Source organism: Vanessa cardui, chromosome 22 (genome assembly GCF_905220365.1).
Source record: "Vanessa cardui chromosome 22, ilVanCard2.1, whole genome shotgun sequence".
Taxonomy (NCBI): domain Eukaryota; kingdom Metazoa; phylum Arthropoda; class Insecta; order Lepidoptera; family Nymphalidae; genus Vanessa; species Vanessa cardui.
In genome coordinates, this window is record NC_061144.1 from 6,028,671 (window position 1) to 6,049,776 (window position 21,106).

Consider the following 21,106-nt stretch of genomic DNA (forward strand, 5'->3'; position numbering starts at 1 on the left):
TTTAATTTTTAATCTATGCTTTTACCTGGCTCCTGCTGTGTACAATTGTAGATCATATATTGTAAAAAAACTGTATTTCCGAATAAATGTGAAATAAAAACAAGAAAACTGTGGCATCAAAAGTGTTAAAAGGTGAATAAACATTTTAATACTTATACTCAAACATATTTGTTATTGAACAAGTTCTATTTATCTTGATGTAGATGCAGCAAGCTGCAAGAGGTCCATGACAATTTGTCAGTTTTCTGTCATTTATTTTGGCGTTACTGGAAATTAAGTTACATTTTTACTCCAATTTAAGTTGTAAATTCAAAGTAAATTTCAATCTTAATTAGGTGTTTCTCATTATTTTGTTTTAATTGATAATAATGTACATATTGAATAATTGAAATCTATTATGACAACCCTTTATTGTGTTGTATTGATTTTTGGTGATTGTATAATTTTCGCTAATTAATTGTGCAGTGGTGGAGTACAATGGACGTAGACGATTCGGCGGTGGATCTTAGCGTAAGGTAAGTAAAATAATTTTTCATTCGAAATACACGGACATCATTATAATATTCGCTACTAGTAAGATTATACTACCTAGTTAGTTTAAATATATAAGTAACGTAAATATTCTAACTAAATGTACTTGAAAAAAAAAGGAAGATTGAACGGAAGAAATTTTAGAAAAAAATCAGATGTAATATCAAAATTTATTAATAAAATTATATATAAAGTGTGATCTTAGGATTATAATTCGGTATTTTAAAACATCTTGATTTTAATGAAAAATATAAATTCGTCTTTCAAATTTTTTTTTTACTAAGTATCCATTAACAAAGGAAGTAAAATTTCAGCAGGTCACTACCGCCTGAGTTGAGCGAACTCAGAGCATTAACAGCCAGCGGTTTGACTATAACACCAGCCCAGCCGCCTCCTCATGTAAGTAACTCTTTACGTATATTTAAATGGATGATTATGTGGCGAACGCGACACTTACCAGATCCCTACAACCTATATAACTTATATAAATAAAATATTATACATATAATCATATAATATCTTATATATTTTTCATACATTAAATAATAAAGGTAACATAAATACAAATATTACTATAACATATGTACATATAACTATACTATATATGTATACTATAATACTTATATACTTATATAAATTACATAATAAATACATATTATATATACATGTTATACACAGTATAAATATCTACACTTTAAAAATCATATAAATAATTAAAATATAATATAATAATTTATGTAATGTCGGAAGGCAGTCGCCGCGCGATCGTGTAATAGAAATGTCTTTTCTAAATAAATTACCGTTACTTTGAACAAAGAAACGTATGCGCATCGGTTCGGCCGCCTTCCGTCAAGCAGTCGAATCCTAGATCTCGTACTGAACGCACGTCGCTTATCGCTTAAATTTTGCTACACGATTTTGCACCTTAAGTCTTTGTATTAAGTCATACTTCCTTCTTTCATCTAAACTTACCTTCATATTTCTTTCTTCTCATTTCTATTCTGTGCTGTGCCTGCCTATCTTCGTGTTTATTATTTCTACGAGAAATAAATTAGTAGTGGAAGAAACTTTGTTTTAATCAAACCTCATCTACAACATCATACACAACTCCGCTACATTGGTGACCCCGCTGAAAACAAAGAAGCTGAAAACGAAGAGGATTAATTAACCAACTCAAGTAAGGAACACTAGATTATTTGGTGGAATAAAATGGAACCACAAAATGAAGGTAACTCGAACTTAAATGCCGAGTCACGACGACCATTTACACCTCACGACACGACCGACATATTTCGAGTCGGAGTGCGACCACCACCGTTCTGGGCAGAAGAACCTGCAGTTTGGTTTTCACAACTGGAAGGCAATTTTGTGTTGTCGAGAATCACTGACGACGATACAAAATTTTATTACGTTACTTCGACATTAGAACACCGTTACGCAGCAGAAGTGAAGGATATAATTATTTCACCACCAAAGACAGGGAAGTACGAACGACTTAAAACTGAATTAATCAAGCGTCTGTCAGCCTCGCGCGAGAAAGAGGTAAAACAATTACTTGTTCACGAAGAGTTAGGAGATCGGAGACCATCTCAGTTTCTCCGACACCTGCAAAGATTAGCAGGTCCATCAGTTCCAGACGATTTTATTAAAACTATTTGGATAAGTCGTCTGCCTACTGCTCTTCAACCAATTATTGTGGCTCAGAAAACTTATGACCTTCAAGCTTTGGCTGACTTAGCCGACAGCTTACATGAATTGGTACCGTGCACACCTCAAGTCGCTTCAACATCTGCTCCCCAGTCAACCATTGATTCAATGGCGAAACAAATAGATGAGCTCACAAAGCAAGTAAAAGCTCTGTCTGCTCGCAGTCACAGACCAAGATCGAGATCAAGAAGACGACGTAGCCCGACAGTACAAATGAGATCACAGTCCAACTACAGAAAATTTCCATTATGTTGGTATCACAATAAACACGGAAAGAATGCCAATAAATGTGTGAAGCCATGCGATTTTAAGTCGGAAAACTACCAAGGCAATCGGTAATGGCGACATCCGATAGCCATAACGTATCTGGTCGCCTTTTCGTAACGGATCGAAAATCGAAGATGCAGTTTCTCGTTGATACAGGTAGCGATCTCTGCGTCTTCCCTCGCACAGCACTACGTGAAAGAAGATCTCCGACCAATTACCAACTCTATGCCGCGAATGGGACTTCTATTTCAACATATGGTTTTGCTCACCTCGAGCTGAATCTTGGCCTGCGTCGAGACTACACATGGCGATTTATAGTGGCAGATGTCACTAAGGCTATAATTGGCGTCGACTTCTTGTCATATTATGGTCTTATAGTCGACTGCCGTAACCAGCGTCTCATCGATAGCACCACAACCCTGACGACTTCAGCAGAATCAGTATCATCATCCAGCACGATTTCTTCAGTGAAGACATTGCTCGGTGATTCAAACTACCATATACTGCTACGTCAATTTCCGGAGATCACACGTCCTGCAGGAAACGAGAAGGTTGTTAACCATAACACGGTCCATCATATCAGGACTACACCTGGACCTCCAGTATCTTGCTCGCCACGTCGCTTGGCTCCAGATAAATTGCTCATAGCCAAGGAAGAGTTCGCAGCTATGATTAAAAATGGAACAGCTCGACCATCAGAGAGTCCATGGGCATCACCTTTGCATCTAGCCCCGAAGAAGGAAAGTGGATGGCGTCCATGCGGTGATTATCGGATGCTTAATGCAAGAACAATTCCTGACCGCTATCCGATTCGGAATATTCACGATTTCACGCATAACATATCGGGTTGTCGTGTTTTCTCCAAAATCGACCTCGTGAAAGCATTTAACCAGATTCCAGTATTTTCTGAGGACATTGCAAAGACGGCCATCACAACACCGTTTGGTCTTTATGAGTTCCCATATATGACCTTTGGACTCAGAAACGCCGGCCAGACCTTCCAGCGTTTTGTTGACGAAATGACCAGAGGCTTAGACTTTGTCTACGCATACCTAGACGATTTCCTCATATTTTCCCCTGATGAAGAAACACATCAACATCACTTACGAAGTCTGTTTCATAAGCTTCGGGAGTATGGGATGGTAATAAATGCGTCTAAATGCGTCTTTGGAGTTTCTGAAGTGTCTTTCTTGGGATATACCGTTTCATCAAATGGCATCAAACCATTGGAATCCAAAGTCGAGGCAATTAAAGAATTTCCTGTGCCTAAGACTGTGAGAGAATTAAGAAGATTCTTAGGCATGCTGAATTTTTACCGCAAATTCATCCCAGGTGCCGCGGAAATTCAAGCACCTCTACACTCTCTTCTCACTGATAAGGTCAAAGGCTCACATCCAGTAGACATCACGGGTGAAGTTTTTAAGGCATTCGAAGAATGCAAAAACAGTCTATGCAGCGCAACACTCTTAGCTCATCCAGACTTGAATGCAAAGATCGCGCTCGTAACTGATGCTTCAGACAAAGCAATAGGAGCTGCTATACACCAATACAAAAATGATGCTTGGCAACCTCTCGGTTTCTTTTCACGGAAACTAAGTCCTTCGCAAAGTAAATACTCTCCGTACGACAGGGAGCTACTTGCGATATACGAGGGAATCCGTTACTTCCGATACATGCTAGAAGCAAGGCATTTTACCGTTTTCACGGATCACAGACCTTTATGTTACGCCTTTACAACAAGAAAGGATAAATGCTCACCACGACAATTTCGCCACCTCGACTATATCGGACAATTTACTACTGATATACGGCATATATCTGGAAAGGACAATGTCGTGGCAGATACATTATCGAGGATTGAAGAACTGACAAAGCCAATAGACTTGACAGAGCTAGCACAGTCACAAGCTGACGATCTTGAGCTGAAACGACTGATAGAAGGAGAATCGTCTCTCAATCTACGTAAGACAATCATTCCTGGAACGCAAATACAGCTGTACTGCGATGACAAAAATCAGACTCTAAGACCCTTTGTCACATCACCGTTTCGCTACAGAGTATTCCAAAGCTTACATTCACTCAGCCATCCTGGCGCCAATGCCACTGCTAAACTTGTAGCTCAGCGTTTCGTATGGCCCGGCGTACGGAAAGATTGCCGTGAATGGACAAAGAAATGTCAAGCCTGTCAGCGAGCGAAGACTACTCGGAACGTTTCAACCAGTCCTGGGAATTTTCAACTTCCACGTGCCAGATTTACCACCGTCCATATCGATCTAATAGGACCACTGCCAATCTCAAACGGCTACAAATACTGTCTTACAGCCGTAGATAGATTCACGAGATGGCCAGAAGCTATTCCTATTATGGACATAACAGCAGAGACAGTAGCTAAGGCCTTGATATCCGGCTGGATAGCACGCTTTGGATGCCCTACTGCTATAATCACTGACAGAGGACGACAATTTGAATCTGCCCTTTTCAAGCACCTCTCTGAAATGGTTGGTTTTGAACACAAGAAAACTACTGCTTATCACCCTGCATGTAATGGCATGGTTGAGAGATTTCACCGCCAATTAAAAGCCGCCATTGTTTGTCATGAAAACTCACATTGGACAGAATCACTTCCATTGGTGTTGCTTGGAATCCGAAATGCAATTAAAGAAGATATTCAAGCATCTTCGGCAGAAATGGTATATGGCGAGACGCTTAGATTACCTGGAGAACTTTTTCAACCATCCACGAATAAGTCTGATGACATAACCGATTTTATGGCACGACTTCGGATTATTGCGAAGAACCTTCAACCGCAACCAGCTTCCAGGCACTGTAAGAAATCTATCTTCATATTCAAAGATCTTGCAACGACTAGTCATGTGTACCTCAGAGAAGATGCTAACAGAGGAGCACTCCAACTGGCTTATACTGGCCCACATGAAGTACTGGCGAGGAACGAAAAAGTCTTCAAAATACTTGTCCGAGGAAAACCTACCTCTGTAACAATAGAAAGACTGAAGCCTGCATACATGCTTACCGACGACGACGATCCAAGGGATATACCTCTTCCTCCTGCTACTCCACCTGAAATAAAAAATCACGATGATAAAATTAAAGATAAGGAAAATAATAACAAAAGGACACGATCGGGCAGAACAGTACACATACCTGATTATTATCGCCCGTAGGACGGTCTCTGGAGGGGAGTGGTGTGGCGAACGCGACACTTACCAGATCCCTACAACCTATATAACTTATATAAATAAAATATTATACATATAATCATATAATATCTTATATATTTTTCATACATTAAATAATAAAGGTAACATAAATACAAATATTACTATAACATATGTACATATAACTATACTATATATGTATACTATAATACTTATATACTTATATAAATTACATAATAAATACATATTATATATACATGTTATACACAGTATAAATATCTACACTTTAAAAATCATATAAATAATTAAAATATAATATAATAATTTATGTAATGTCGGAAGGCAGTCGCCGCGCGATCGTGTAATAGAAATGTCTTTTCTAAATAAATTACCGTTACTTTGAACAAAGAAACGTATGCGCATCGGTTCGGCCGCCTTCCGTCAAGCAGTCGAATCCTAGATCTCGTACTGAACGCACGTCGCTTATCGCTTAAATTTTGCTACACGATTTTGCACCTTAAGTCTTTGTATTAAGTCATACTTCCTTCTTTCATCTAAACTTACCTTCATATTTCTTTCTTCTCATTTCTATTCTGTGCTGTGCCTGCCTATCTTCGTGTTTATTATTTCTACGAGAAATAAATTAGTAGTGGAAGAAACTTTGTTTTAATCAAACCTCATCTACAACATCATACACAACTCCGCTACAATTAGAATATTTATCACTCTGAAATTAAATGATGATTCTGTGTTCTAATTTATATCAATAAAGTTTATAAGCTAAATCCCTATGGTAGGACTTAATGTTAGCCCTATGAGGCTTTTTTTAGTAATTAGTATTTGTATCATTATATATTCTATTGTCAAACAGCAATATTATGGTTGCTTGTATTGTGTTGTTAGTGTATTGTGTTGAAAGGGTGAGCCACTTATTACAGGCACAAAGGACATTACATCTTAGTTTCCAAGGTTTGTGTTGTACTGGTGAAATTAGGAATGATTAATATTTCTTATAATACAGTGGATGCTACTTACATTTGACAGTTTGACTTGTACTTTTGACGCTCAATTATATAAAGAATTAATCAAAATAAAATAACTTCATCATTCCAAAGACAAGCTACATTCATTAAAATAAACTACAATGTTTAGTTTTTTTTTCTTGAAAAGGATAATTAATGATTAACTTGTGTCTGCTATATTAACATGTAAAATATGTGCTGAAATTATGAATAATTGCAATGACTAAATAGGAAAAAATAGCAGTATCAACATATTGTAAGTACACACAACCCATCTTTTCCTAAAAACATATCATAACTTATTTCTGAATGGCCAACTTATAGTGCCTGTATTATGTTGTCTTATATTTTCGCGATTATTACACATTGAAATAAAACTAATTTTATTTCAAGTGCCTGTATTGTTATTTGATTATAATCTAATTATGTGTCAATAATGTTCTTTTTTATATTTTGCAAACCTCAAGATTGATAGAGTGAGTATAAATGTAAGATCATCTTTCATATATTTTTTAGTTACGAATAGTATGTAGTTGTTATGACTATATTACATTGTGGTAATAATAAAAACTAGACCTCTGGTTTTTATTTTTATCTAAATATAATTTAGTTTTAAGACAACAGTAGAATGAAGATGCTTTTTAAATAATAAATAAATATAACAGCTCATGAAAAAAAAATTGACAGGAACAAAAACATTTTAGACAAAGAGTAACAGAAAGAGCGAGGGCTTGGAGGGGGCATAACACTTATTCCTTAGGTGATGATTTGTCCTAGTTAACAAGTTCAAATATAATGAATTAATATACAATACAAATATTAACATAAGTAACATAAGAATTAACAATATTAAATGCTTAAATATATATATACAAATATGAACTAAAACTAGTTACTGTATAAATCTTGACCGCATGGAATGTGGCAAGAATGTTAGCAGCATTTCCCCGTTGAATCGCAATTCCGATCCTCTGGGCAAAAAACGAACCAGCCCTCCTGTCACCAGTGGAGGCAATGAGGCGAGGTGTTATACTTTTGATGAAGCTTTTTGCACCAGTACTCCAAGGGCCAAGCGTTTCGACAGCAAAATAATAATAATACAATAATAATAATAACATAAGTTAGAATAAATTTTTAAATATTTATTTATACATCAGGGTGCAAGCGGTAAGAGAGTACTACGGCCAAGATCAGAGCAACGTAGTTATGCAGAGAGTCCTGACATTGTTCTTCTGCCAGCAGCACCGCCTCACCGCAAACCTTCATTGCCTGCTCCGGCTCCATTTACTGGTTATTAATGCGAACTAATTATTAATTAATATTTATTAAGATAATTAAGTTACACAAAAATATATTCAAGGAATAGCCGTGCATGATTCTTTATATACATGACTATGTGTGTGTTACACACTCACAGAGACAATCTAATTGGGAAAGACGGCTCAATGTGAAGACAAACATGAATAGGGGATGGGAAATTTAAAACATTTTTATTGAAGTAAACAATAATTAGTTTGGAAAAAATATTTAAAACGTCTATGACGTCACGAGATGGACTGAGATGCAATTCTGTGTGAGTCTTATTCTTATTTGAATTAAATTTATACTTTTATATACTAACCTAACCAACCAACGAAAATATATATTTTTAATTATAAATGTAAATGAATGTCCTCTATGCGTTCTGAAACTATTCATTCGTTTGTGATGACACCCTGACGCCCGAAACAAACTGGGATGGTTTTTTTGTACGTTTGTTCTTGTATTACTCGTACCTTATATACAAAAAAAATTCATATTTTGCTACTATCGCTGGCCAATTTCAGGCTCTACCGTTTATTTTATTTTCCCTCGGTGTATCGATAGTGGGTTAAAGTAAAGTTCTGTGTAGATGTTAGCAGCAAGCTGAACACAGGCGCTGTGAATGTTTCTATAACAGCGAGCGCGCTGCCGCCGGAGTCGCCGCGCGACCCGCAAGACGAGGAAGACTCCGACGACGAGAACGAACCACCATTGCCGATAACCGGACACAGGGTGAGTCACATACATAAAAAATAAGTAAATTCCCACTGCTGGGCTAAAGGCCTCGTCTCCCTTTGAGGTGAAGTTTTTGGAACATATTCCACCACGCTGTTCCAATGCGGGTTGGTGGAATACACATGTGGCAGAACTTCTATGAAATTTGTCACATGCAGGTTACCTCACGATGTTTTCCTTCACCGCCGAGCACGAGATGAATTATAAAGACAAATTAAGAACATACATCAGCGGTGCTTGCCTGGGTTTGAACCCGCAATCATCGGTTAAGATGCACGCGTTCTAACCACTGGGCCATCAAAAAGGGTAGCTTGATAAAAACAATAAGTAAAAGGGATAACTAGATGTTTTAATTACGCAAAATGTATTACTACGTAATTATGATGTATTACTACGTAAAACACCTAAAGGAAAACGTCCCAATTAGGACGTTTTCTAGTCTTCACTTTTTGCGCGTTAATAACATATCTGTTTACTACAACATCATTGGCGTCGAGTATATTTATTTATTTATTTGAAACACCATCGGCATATTCACAATAACACTTACGTAATAACAGTACATGGACCAGTCCAGTATGATACACCACTACAGGCATTTACAGCACTGTTAAATTAAATACAAAGTAATACACTCTTAAGTAATATTAAAAACTTAAATACTATTAAAAACTTAAGCTAGAACAAACATAGACTAATAAGGTTATACACACACTATAGTCTTGTTTCATCATTTCAGTCATTGTTTACCGGCCTGACTCCGCCCCCTGACCAATCAAATCTTTTTTAACAGCAGGGTGAAGGTGTATGCATATTTGTGTTAAAATTCCAACAAATTATATTTGTTTTAAAGACTAAGTATAATGAATTTAAAAAAATACACATATAAAGTAAAAAATCGAAATTAAGTCATTAATATCTTAATCACTATTACTAGTGTCGTCGTTAATGTCTATAATAAAAGAATTTTCTGCAGCGAGTTCCATAACATCTAAATCCCACATGGCAGTTTGCATTCTTAACTCGAACAGACTATAGTAAACTACTACTAAAAATCATACTACTTTATAGTAGTGATGTGCCGGATATCCGTATCCGCGGATATTCGAGGCAGATGAAAGATCCGTATCCGTATCCGTATCCGAATCCGTTACTTTTTGGCGGATCTATCTGGCGGATCTATTTACCTTATTAATTTTAAATTTATAGATAATATATTCCTTGAGGCGAAGGGTAAGGCGTACTAGCGATGCCAGTTGCCGAGATTGTGACGGTCCACAATTACTTAAAAAAGATTCGGTTTAGTAGCTAACAATTTCCAGCAAGTGGCGTCGCTAGTGCCTTCGCCTTTAATAGGCCATTAGGTAGAAATAAAAAACTATTAAATTCAATACGGATATTTTTTTATTTCTTAAAATCAAATATTCTCCTTTATGCTGCAATCTTTGACGTAGTTATCATATTTATCATTTATCATTAGTTATCATACCAATAGTATATAACTTCAAGGTTCTAAATAAACTAGCTTTTTAATGAGATCAGTAGTATAAAAAGTTATGAGATCACTTTTAATTAACAATAAAAAAAACTTAGATCTTCGTAATATGTATTTTAAATTCGAATTAAATAATTTTTAATCAACAAAACTAGTACTGCGTGACACATAGTGTTAATGTTAGATTAAAATCACAATGACAATTAATGAAACTTAAAAAAAATTATCAGTCATAATTGAAATTAAGTAATGGTATATTATATATCAAAAAGAGTAATTTGGCAGCTTTGTCCCCCAAAAGTCTGTTACGATGAGGATTATAAACAATTCCTGCTGCACTGAAAAATTGCTCACTTGAAATACTTGTTGCAGGGTATGATAAATATGTACGAGCAATGTGACTAAGACCTCCAAACTTTTTAGTGTTAATTTCCCAATACTTTAGTTGGTCTTGATCTCTTGGTAATCTCTTTTCTGACATATATTCGATGAGCAAATTAGCTTTCGTATCTGATATATGATTTTCAGATTGCTCGTCGTCATCATCACTATCAACATATTAGCAAAAGATTCGTCGAGGCTCGTGCAATGTTCTTTTCTAACAGTAATTGATTTATCACTGATTGTGTAAAAAAGTTAAGATCCGTATCCGTATCCGCGGATCTACATTTTATACGATCCGGCACATCACTACTTTATAGTACGACACAACCTAGATGTAGCGTCGGCAAATTCAATAAAACCGATTACTGTCGATTTACACAACCAATAGAAATAGCTCCCTATCGCGCCATTCGACACAATTCGTCGCTATAAATTCTCGCGTCAGTTCAACCTGAGACAGCAAGTGCATGTAAATCGACGAATATATTAGGTCATATGATATTACAAGTTATTACGTTTTTGTAAAGATCAATTCAGATGGATCAGTTTTACCAATTTTACCGATGCTACATCTATGTTGTGTCATACTGTATGTGCGTTTTTCGAGAGTCAAGCGAAGCTGTCACGCACACCAAGATAACGAACTTGGCTTATTTGTTGGCTCCTTTTGTAGTTATTAACAGTTTTTTAGTTTAAATAGAGTTCTATATATGTATATTTATTTTATAAATTTGTATGTATAATTATTAATCTTACTTATGCATAAATGTTAATATGTACAAGTGTATGTTATTAGATTTTATTTATTAAATAAATATCAATATTAAAGAAGATATACTATATACTATACATAAGTTTGATGAAAATTTACACTATTTTGTTTAACAAATATATTTTTATTTTTTATTTATTTATTTAATAAGTACACTAACAATATACATATTAATTGATGGCTTACACAACATCCAAAAAAAGAAAAACAACTTCTGATATGTACATCGATTACAAGTGTACATAACATTCATAGTGTATCGTGTCAACATATTTGTTTAAAGTTGAAAATAAAACATATTATACAATTTAAAAAAAAAAAAATGACCTATGCTATCGTCGTTTATAAATATAATCAGTGGTAATTATAAAAAAAAATGTATATATCTTTCAGGAGTTGTCGAGTGCGGAGATATGGGAACGTGAGCGACGACTCCGAGCCCTGAGAGAGAAGCTGCGGGCCGAGGAGACGCGTCTCGTGCTACTGAGGAAGCTGCGACAGTCGCAGCAGGCCGCCACCATACCGCCCGCCAAGGCAACGGTCGGTACAAATGAGTTTATTGCATGTGACAATACCAGTATGGAGACTTTCCTTTTTTTTTATGGTATAGGTTGGCGGACGAGCATATGGGCCACCTGATGGTAAGTGGTCACCATCGCCCATAGACATTGACGCTGTAAGAAATATTAAGTATTCCTTAAATCGTCAATGCGCCACCAACCTTGGAAACTAAGATGTTATGTCCCCTGTGCCTGTAGTTACACTGGCTCACTCACCCTTCAGACCGGTACACAACAATACTGAGTACTGTTATTTGGCGGTAGAATAACTGATGAGTGGGTGGTACCTACCCAGACGGGCTTGCACAAAGCCCTACCACCAAGTAAAGTTACTTCCTAGTTCCTAGTGTTACTGTTTTATTTACTCTGTACTCTATTTATTAAACATATGTATGGTATGGGTAAAGGTACTTAACCGATTATCAGATCATACAAAGTTACATTATGTGCAATCAGACTCTCTCTCGCAGTAACCATTGAGTATTATAGTCTCTATTCATATATGTTAGAATAGAGACTATAATTCTCATGAAGGGGTGTAATATAGATATACTTATAATCTGCACATACAGTTTTTGTATCATTCAATTGTTGGAATAGTACAAAAACTCTCCTCAAATCAAAACTGATACAAGATTGATTATTTTTCTCGATCCTTCCAATTCGACGATTAAAGTAGGAATGACCATTTCTGGGCTTACTCCTAGTATTTAATGTTTACACGCCCCTCCTCCGACTGTATCAACATCCGGTTTCGATCCAAAAAAAACAATTTAGTTCAGTCAAAACCGGATGTTGACAATCATCGCAAATTGTAACAACTATTTAAATCGAATTATTTATGCTGATAATACTTTAATACATTAAAACAATAAAATATGATCATATTAAAATAAATATGCTAAAACAATAACATCTCAAAATATGTTCACTACGTAGTAGTAAACTAAATTTTTGCTAAAGTAGAATTTTGATTGTGATCTTGGAATGGTTAAATGGATGTAATTCCCCCCCGAGATGGCCCAGTGGTTAGAACACGTGCATCTTAACCGATGATTGCGGGTTCAAACCCAGGCAAGCACCGCTGTTTCATGTGCTTAATTTGTCTTTATAATTCATCTCGTGCTTTGCGGTGAAGGAAAACATCGCGAGGAAACCTGCATGTGACAAATTTCATAGAAATTCTGCCACATGTGTATTCCACCAACCCGCATTGGAACAGCGTGGTGGAATATGTTCCAAGCCCTCTCCCCAGCAGTGGGAAATTTACAGGCTGTTACTTTACTTTTACTTTACTCCCCCCCCCCCTCCTCCCCGCAGGAGTCGGCGAGCGCGTGCGCGGCGGGCGCGGCTCTGGCCGGCAGCGGCTGCGTGGTGCCGCCCGGCGTCACCGTCACGCCCGCGCCGCCGCCCGCGCACCAGCACAGCAAGGTACGCGCCACACGTGTGCGCACACGGACCGTGGGGTTAAAGCCGTGCCCGTGCAACCTGTACTACTTAATTACTTTATACGAACGAAAACGTCGTGAGGAAACGTGCATGTCGATTGTTATATTTTTCTATAACAATATTATTTATATTATTTGAGATTACATACGCTCCTGTGTGGGACGGTCACTCTTGAAGTATGAGTATAACGAAAGAGATAACTATTAGTGGCCCATAAAATATTATATTATTTGAGATGACATACACTCCCGTGTGGGACGGTCACTCTTGAAGTATGAGCATAACGAAAGAGATAACTATTAGTGGCCCATAAAATATTATATTATTTGAGATGACATACACTCCCGTGTGGGACGGTCACTCTTGAAGTATGAGCATAACGAAGAATATTAGTGGCTTTGAAGTTCATTATAAACAGGCACAAGGGACATAACACCTTAGTTCCCAAGATTGGTGGCACATTGACGATGTAAGGTAATATATCTTACAGTGTCATTGTCTATGGGTGATGGTGACCACATTCACATCAGTTGGCCCATATGCTCGTCCGCCAACCTATAACATAAAAAAAAAAATACAAAAAAAAGAACGACATATAGTACGACACAACTTAGATGTCGCATCGGCAAAATTCGTTAAACCGATCACATCCGAATTGAGTACGCTGTCCCAAATTATCGACATTTATTTCTCATGCAAATATGATCTTTGCACAAACGTAATAACTTATAATATCATATGACCTAATATATGACGCGTCGATTTACATGCACTTGCTTTCTCTGACGCGTGAATGTGTAACGACGAATAGCATCGAATGGCGCGATAGGAAGCTATTTCTATTTGTTGTGTAAATCGGCAGTAATCGGTTTTATTTTCATTCCATTGCATTTTCCGATGCTACATCTAATTTGTGTCGTACTATATGTAGTTAAATTAAAACTTTGTAACACTATGAGTTTCTAGTAAACTTAGATTTTAAACCTCGCATGACATGTCCCAAGTGACTATGGGCTCACTACTCGTCTAGTCTAGACGCGTGTGTTGTCTGGTGGGTATAATTGTATTACCGCTGTGTATGAGTATTGAGTGTTGTGTGTTTGCAGCGCGCTGCGGGCGCGGCGTGCGCGAGTGCGGGCGCTCTGGCCCCGGGCGCGGCCCGGCGCTCCGCCAACCTGCCCGGCGGCGCCACGCTCACGCCCGGCCCCTACCGCACGCAGGTAACCCCCCATACATACCCATGTTATATTGAATTATTCTTTATTGCACACCACAAACAAAAACAAAAGAAAGTAACATAAAATTAATAAAATACAACGCCAACCTGCCCGGCGGCGCCACGCTCACGCCCGGCCCCTACCGCACGCAGGTAACCCCCCATACATACCCATGTTATATTGAATTATTCTTTATTGCACACCACAAACAAAAACAAAAGAAAGTAACATAAAATTAATAAAATACAACGCCAACCTGCCCGGCGGCGCCACGCTCACGCCCGGCCCCTACCGCACGCAGGTAACCCCCCATACATACCCATGTTATATTGAATTATTCTTTATTGCACACCACAAACAAAAACAAAAGAAAGTAACATAAAATTAATAAAATACAACGCCAACCTGCCCGGCGGCGCCACGCTCACGCCCGGCCCCTACCGCACGCAGGTAACCCCCCATACATACCCATGTTATATTGAATTATTCTTTATTGCACACCACAAACAAAAACAAAAGAAAGTAACATAAAATTAATAAAATACAACGCCAACCTGCCCGGCGGCGCCACGCTCACGCCCGGCCCCTACCGCACGCAGGTAACCCCCCATACATACCCATGTTATATTGAATTATTCTTTATTGCACACCACAAACAAAAACAAAAGAAAGTAACATAAAATTAATAAAATACAACGCCAACCTGCCCGGCGGCGCCACGCTCACGCCCGGCCCCTACCGCACGCAGGTAACCCCCCATACATACCCATGTTATATTGAATTATTCTTTATTGCACACCACAAACAAAAACAAAAGAAAGTAACATAAAATTAATAAAATACAACGCCAACCTGCCCGGCGGCGCCACGCTCACGCCCGGCCCCTACCGCACGCAGGTAACCCCCCATACATACCCATGTTATATTGAATTATTCTTTATTGCACACCACAAACAAAAACAAAAGAAAGTAACATAAAATTAATAAAATACAACGCCAACCTGCCCGGCGGCGCCACGCTCACGCCCGGCCCCTACCGCACGCAGGTAACCCCCCATACATACCCATGTTATATTGAATTATTCTTTATTGCACACCACAAACAAAAACAAAAGAAAGTAACATAAAATTAATAAAATACAACGCCAACCTGCCCGGCGGCGCCACGCTCACGCCCGGCCCCTACCGCACGCAGGTAACCCCCCATACATACCCATGTTATATTGAATTATTCTTTATTGCACACCACAAACAAAAACAAAAGAAAGTAACATAAAATTAATAAAATACAACGCCAACCTGCCCGGCGGCGCCACGCTCACGCCCGGCCCCTACCGCACGCAGGTAACCCCCCATACATACCCATGTTATATTGAATTATTCTTTATTGCACACCACAAACAAAAACAAAAGAAAGTAACATAAAATTAATAAAATACAACGCCAACCTGCCCGGTGGCGCCACGCTCACGCCCGGCCCCTACCGCACGCAGGTAACCCCCCATACATACCCATGTTATATTGAATTATTCTTTATTGCACACCACAAACAAAAACAAAAGAAAGTAACATAAAATTAATAAAATACAACGCCAACCTGCCCGGTGGCGCCACGCTCACGCCCGGCCCCTACCGCACGCAGGTAACCCCCCATACATACCCATGTTATATTGAATTATTCTTTATTGCACACCACAAACAAAAACAAAAGAAAGTAACATAAAATTAATAAAATACAACGCCAACCTGCCCGGCGGCGCCACGCTCACGCCCGGCCCCTACCGCACGCAGGTAACCCCCCATACATACCCATGTTATATTGAATTATTCTTTATTGCACACCACAAACAAAAACAAAAGAAAGTAACATAAAATTAATAAAATACAACGCCAACCTGCCCGGCGGCGCCACGCTCACGCCCGGCCCCTACCGCACGCAGGTAACCCCCCATACATACCCATGTTATATTGAATTATTCTTTATTGCACACCACAAACAAAAACAAAAGAAAGTAACATAAAATTAATAAAATACAACGCCAACCTGCCCGGCGGCGCCACGCTCACGCCCGGCCCCTACCGCACGCAGGTAACCCCCCATACATACCCATGTTATATTGAATTATTCTTTATTGCACACCACAAACAAAAACAAAAGAAAGTAACATAAAATTAATAAAATACAACGCCAACCTGCCCGGCGGCGCCACGCTCACGCCCGGCCCCTACCGCACGCAGGTAACCCCCCATACATACCCATGTTATATTGAATTATTCTTTATTGCACACCACAAACAAAAACAAAAGAAAGTAACATAAAATTAATAAAATACAACGCCAACCTGCCCGGCGGCGCCACGCTCACGCCCGGCCCCTACCGCACGCAGGTAACCCCCCATACATACCCATGTTATATTGAATTATTCTTTATTGCACACCACAAACAAAAACAAAAGAAAGTAACATAAAATTAATAAAATACAACGCCAACCTGCCCGGCGGCGGTTTTATTTTCATTCCATTGCATTTTCCGATGCTACATCTAATTTGTGTCGTACTATACGGAATGTACGGAACCCGAGCTACATAATCCAGCTAATGTGTTGTGTCCTCAGTCGTCGTCGGGCGGCGGCGCTAGTATCACGCCGTCGGTCACCATCACGCCCGCTCCACCGCCGGCCTCGCACTCCACTCCCAAGGTTATTTGATTGGATTTTATATAAAAACTCATCGGAAACATTATTTTAGATATATATGGTATAGAAGACTTATACATAGTAAACCTTGTATACCGTTTGGCAGAGGAAAAATAAATAATTCGTATGTAGTCAAGCTTGCCCAAGACCAATGTAGAGATGCTATACGACTTTAATATAGTATAAATAAAATCGCTTCCCTCTGTCTGTATGCTTAAATCGTTTAAACTGGGCAATAGATTTTAGTGTTTTTCATCAGACTGAATAAAAAGAGTTAATTGGTAGAATAAAATTATTATTTCATTACAAGCCTGCTCAGGATAACTCATCGGTCACCAGTAGTACAAGCGATGCAGTGAGTATGAGAAAGTGATGTCGATTTCTTACACTATTGTATCGTTTAGTTTGAATTACATATTATAACAATTGATAGATAATTTACGTATATCGAAGTTCTTATTTTAATTTTACTTCGATGGATTATTTTTATTTTTTGTGTAAGTTAGATAATAATAGAGCTGAGATGGCCCAGTGGTTTGAACGCGTGCATCTTAACCGATGATTGCGGGTTCAAACCCAGGCAAGCACCACTATATATATGTGCTTAATTGTGTTTATAATTCATCTCGTGCTCGGCGGTGAAGGAAAACATCGTGAGGAAACCTGCATGTGTCTAATTTCATCGAAATTCTGTCACATGTGCATTCCACCAACCCGCATTTGAACAGCGTGGTGGAATATGTTCCAATCACTCTCCTTAATGGAAGAGGAGGCCTTATCTCAGCAGTGAGAAATTTACAGGCTGTTACTTTACTTTACTTTACTTTTTAGATAATAATATATGATAAGACTTATATATCTGTTGTGTTTGCACAGACGAGTTCCCGCAGCTCCGAGGAGACGCAGACGCCGGCCCAGCGCCAAGCCGCCGCCAAACTAGCTCTGCGCAAACAACTAGAGAAGACGCTGTTGCAGGTCAGTATTGTCTTGTTTATATACGAACATCTTGTCCATTTACCCAGTATTGATCAGGGCAGTTTATTTAACATTTAAAACACACTGGCTTTATAAATCCTTTTTTGTGTTCTAATTTTTAATTTAAAATAAATGTTAGTTTGATATTCCACCTGTGCAGAAAACATTTTTTTCCAAAAAAACTTTTACGGCTGAGGCTACTCGATTGTGGAATGTTCTCCCGCTTAATATCAAATCTGCAATCTCTTTAACATTATTTAAAACTAAAGTTATTAAATATTACCTCACACTCTCACATTGAATGGCGACTAGATACCATTTGTTATTTGTATATATCTGTATGTATTTATGTATGACTTTATGTATATATGTATGTATAAATGTATTTATGTACCTAGCTATATGTATGTAGTAGTTTATTTATGTATTATATTATTTCTATCTATGCATGTAGTCTATTTTACACCATCTATCATTTCTCTGTTGGCTACTACTTCATATCACCTCGGTTGTCTGGAAGAAATCGCTTTAAAACGATAAGATCGCCGGTTGTACCATCCTTTTTATATGTTCTTACTATAAGGCTTAATCTGTTTAATTTGTGGTGTACAATAAAGTATTCAAATAAATAAATAAATATTTTTACACATAGATTCCACCACCTAAGCCCCCGCCGCCGGAGATGAACTTCATCCCCTCTCCCAGCAACACCGACTTCGTGTACCTCGTGGGGCTCGAGCACGTCGTCGACTATCTCACCAACGAAGACCGGTATTTATCAATAAGTAAAATAGTAGAACATAATTTAGGACGAAACGCTAGCGACACGTCGCCATACTAGGAAGCGTAATTTAACAAAGGTGCACCTAATATGCCCGACAGTATGCCGCGCTCGAGCGTGCCCGCCGTGTGCGCGCAGTGCGGCAGCGACTTCACGGCCGTGTGGCGCTGGGAGCGCGCCCCGCCCCGCCGGCAGGACGCGACGTTCGCGTGCTCGATGGCGCCGCACGCGCGCCGCCTGTGCGAGCTCTGCGTGTCCGGGAACGTGAAGCGCGCGCTCAAGGCGGAGCACACGGCGCGCCTCAAGACGGCGTTCGTGCGCGCGCTCCAGCAGGAACAGGAGATAGAGCGCCGGCTGGCCGCGCCGTCGCCGCCCCCGCCCCCCGCGCCCGCGCCGCCGCCCGCGCACGCGCACGCGCACCACCACCGCGCGCCGCCGCCCGCGCGCCCGCGACACTCGGCGCCCGCGCCCCCCGCGCCCGCCGCGCCCGCCAAGCCGCCGCCCGCGCCCGCCGCCCTACGTGCGCACCACGCGGAGCGCGCGCGCGACTCCGACCCGCCCGCCAAGAAAGGTAAAGGTAAACACACACCACGCTTTATTATTCACATTCCTCACCATTACATCACTTTTCTAATTATAGTACGACACAACTTAGATGTCGCATCGGCAAAATTCGTAAAACCGATCACATCCGAATTGAGTACGCTGTCCCCAATCATCAATATTTATTTTTCATGCGAATATGATCTTTGCACAAACGTAATAACTTGTAATATCGTATGACCTAATATATTTGTCAATTTGACGCGTCGGTTTACATGCACTTGCTTTCTCTGACGCGAGATTCTATAGCGACGAATAGCGTCAAATGACGCGATAGGGAGCTATTTCTATTGGTTGTATAAATCGGCAGTAATCGGTTTTATTTTCATTCCATTGCATTTTCCGATGCTACATCTAATTTGTGTCGTACTATACGTTTTTATTTTGTGTTGTTTCTGTTATTTAACATCATATAATTTGCATATCTACGGTTGGTTACCGTCTCTTTAGCCTGACACGAACCTGTCCGAATTGTAATTGTTGCAGGATCGTCTTCGAGCACTAGCAGCCAGGGCAGTAGCAGCAAGCAACATCAGGTATGGAGGTTTCCAACAGTCACATGAATATATTCTATACTGCAGATAAGATTTTTTTTTTATATAAAAAATTTAGCTATAATTCAAAAGTAATCGTCAGCCGTATGGTAACTTTAAGTGCCGAGGTTACTTATTAATTATTTTTTTCACATTTATAACTTCATATGTTTCATTAAATACCTCGTTTACGAAAAATCATAAATTAAACAGTACTACCTAACTAATAAAGGATTGATCGTTAAAATTAGACTCACTTATTCTAAGTATATGTGATATATATTAATCATTATTTAAATTTTCAGCAACTGGCGGCTGCAGCAGCCGCGCAGATGGCATTCGAACAACAAAGCGCAGCAGCCATGCAAGCGTTGCAGCATCAATTGCTCAGAGGTCAGTCTTCATACTCGTTACGTATTTTACAAAATACGCTTATGTACCCTTCTTGACGTTACACTATTTTATGAACACATTTGTACTCCATTTTAGGGTTTTTAATCTACTTTTGCATTCAAATGTGCTGTGAGGGCACGCAAATGTTTTATTTATGTATCTAAGATAATGTAATTTTATTACTGTGTCCTAAAATTGGACTAAATTGAGAATGAAATACGTTATTTATAGCTAATATGTAACAAAAGTAAATAGTTTTCTTAATTTTCAAGAGTAGGAAATTTACATAAGACGACCTCCGTGGTCGAGTGGTGTGTACACCGTTTTTTGAGGGTACGCCACTCCGAGGTCCCGGGTTCGATTTCCGGCCGAGTCGATGTAGATTACCATTAGTTTTCTATGTTGTCTTGGGTCTGTTTGTTTGTGGTACCTTCGTTACTTCTGAGTTTCCATAACACAAGTGCTTTAGCTACTTACATTTTGATCAGATAAATGTATGTGATGTTGT

The 21,106-nt window shown here is 39.0% G+C and overlaps 1 protein-coding gene across 5 annotated transcripts in view; it reads left to right on the plus strand.

Moving 5' to 3' along the window:
* Positions 1–20: 20 nt before the first annotated feature.
* The window catches only part of LOC124539309 (transcriptional repressor p66-alpha), a 23,646-nt gene continuing 2,560 nt past the window's right edge, over positions 21–21,106 (plus strand). The window contains exons 1-15 of one of the 5 annotated variants that reach the window (XM_047116666.1): positions 21–132; positions 466–515; positions 846–930; positions 7,861–7,993; positions 8,595–8,737; positions 11,785–11,931; positions 13,272–13,382; positions 14,507–14,620; positions 17,233–17,316; positions 17,624–17,668; positions 18,190–18,288; positions 18,941–19,059; positions 19,171–19,646; positions 20,159–20,208; positions 20,511–20,598. In XM_047116666.1, coding sequence (XP_046972622.1) covers positions 478–515; positions 846–930; positions 7,861–7,993; positions 8,595–8,737; positions 11,785–11,931; positions 13,272–13,382; positions 14,507–14,620; positions 17,233–17,316; positions 17,624–17,668; positions 18,190–18,288; positions 18,941–19,059; positions 19,171–19,646; positions 20,159–20,208; positions 20,511–20,598 — 1,732 coding nt within the window. In that variant the 5' untranslated portion in view covers positions 21–132; positions 466–477. The remainder of the gene's footprint in view (positions 133–465; positions 516–845; positions 931–7,860; positions 7,994–8,594; positions 8,738–11,784; positions 11,932–13,271; positions 13,383–14,506; positions 14,621–17,232; positions 17,317–17,623; positions 17,669–18,189; positions 18,289–18,940; positions 19,060–19,170; positions 19,647–20,158; positions 20,209–20,510; positions 20,599–21,106) is intronic. The other 4 variants (XM_047116669.1, XM_047116667.1, XM_047116668.1 and 1 more) reach the window with 4 other exon arrangements.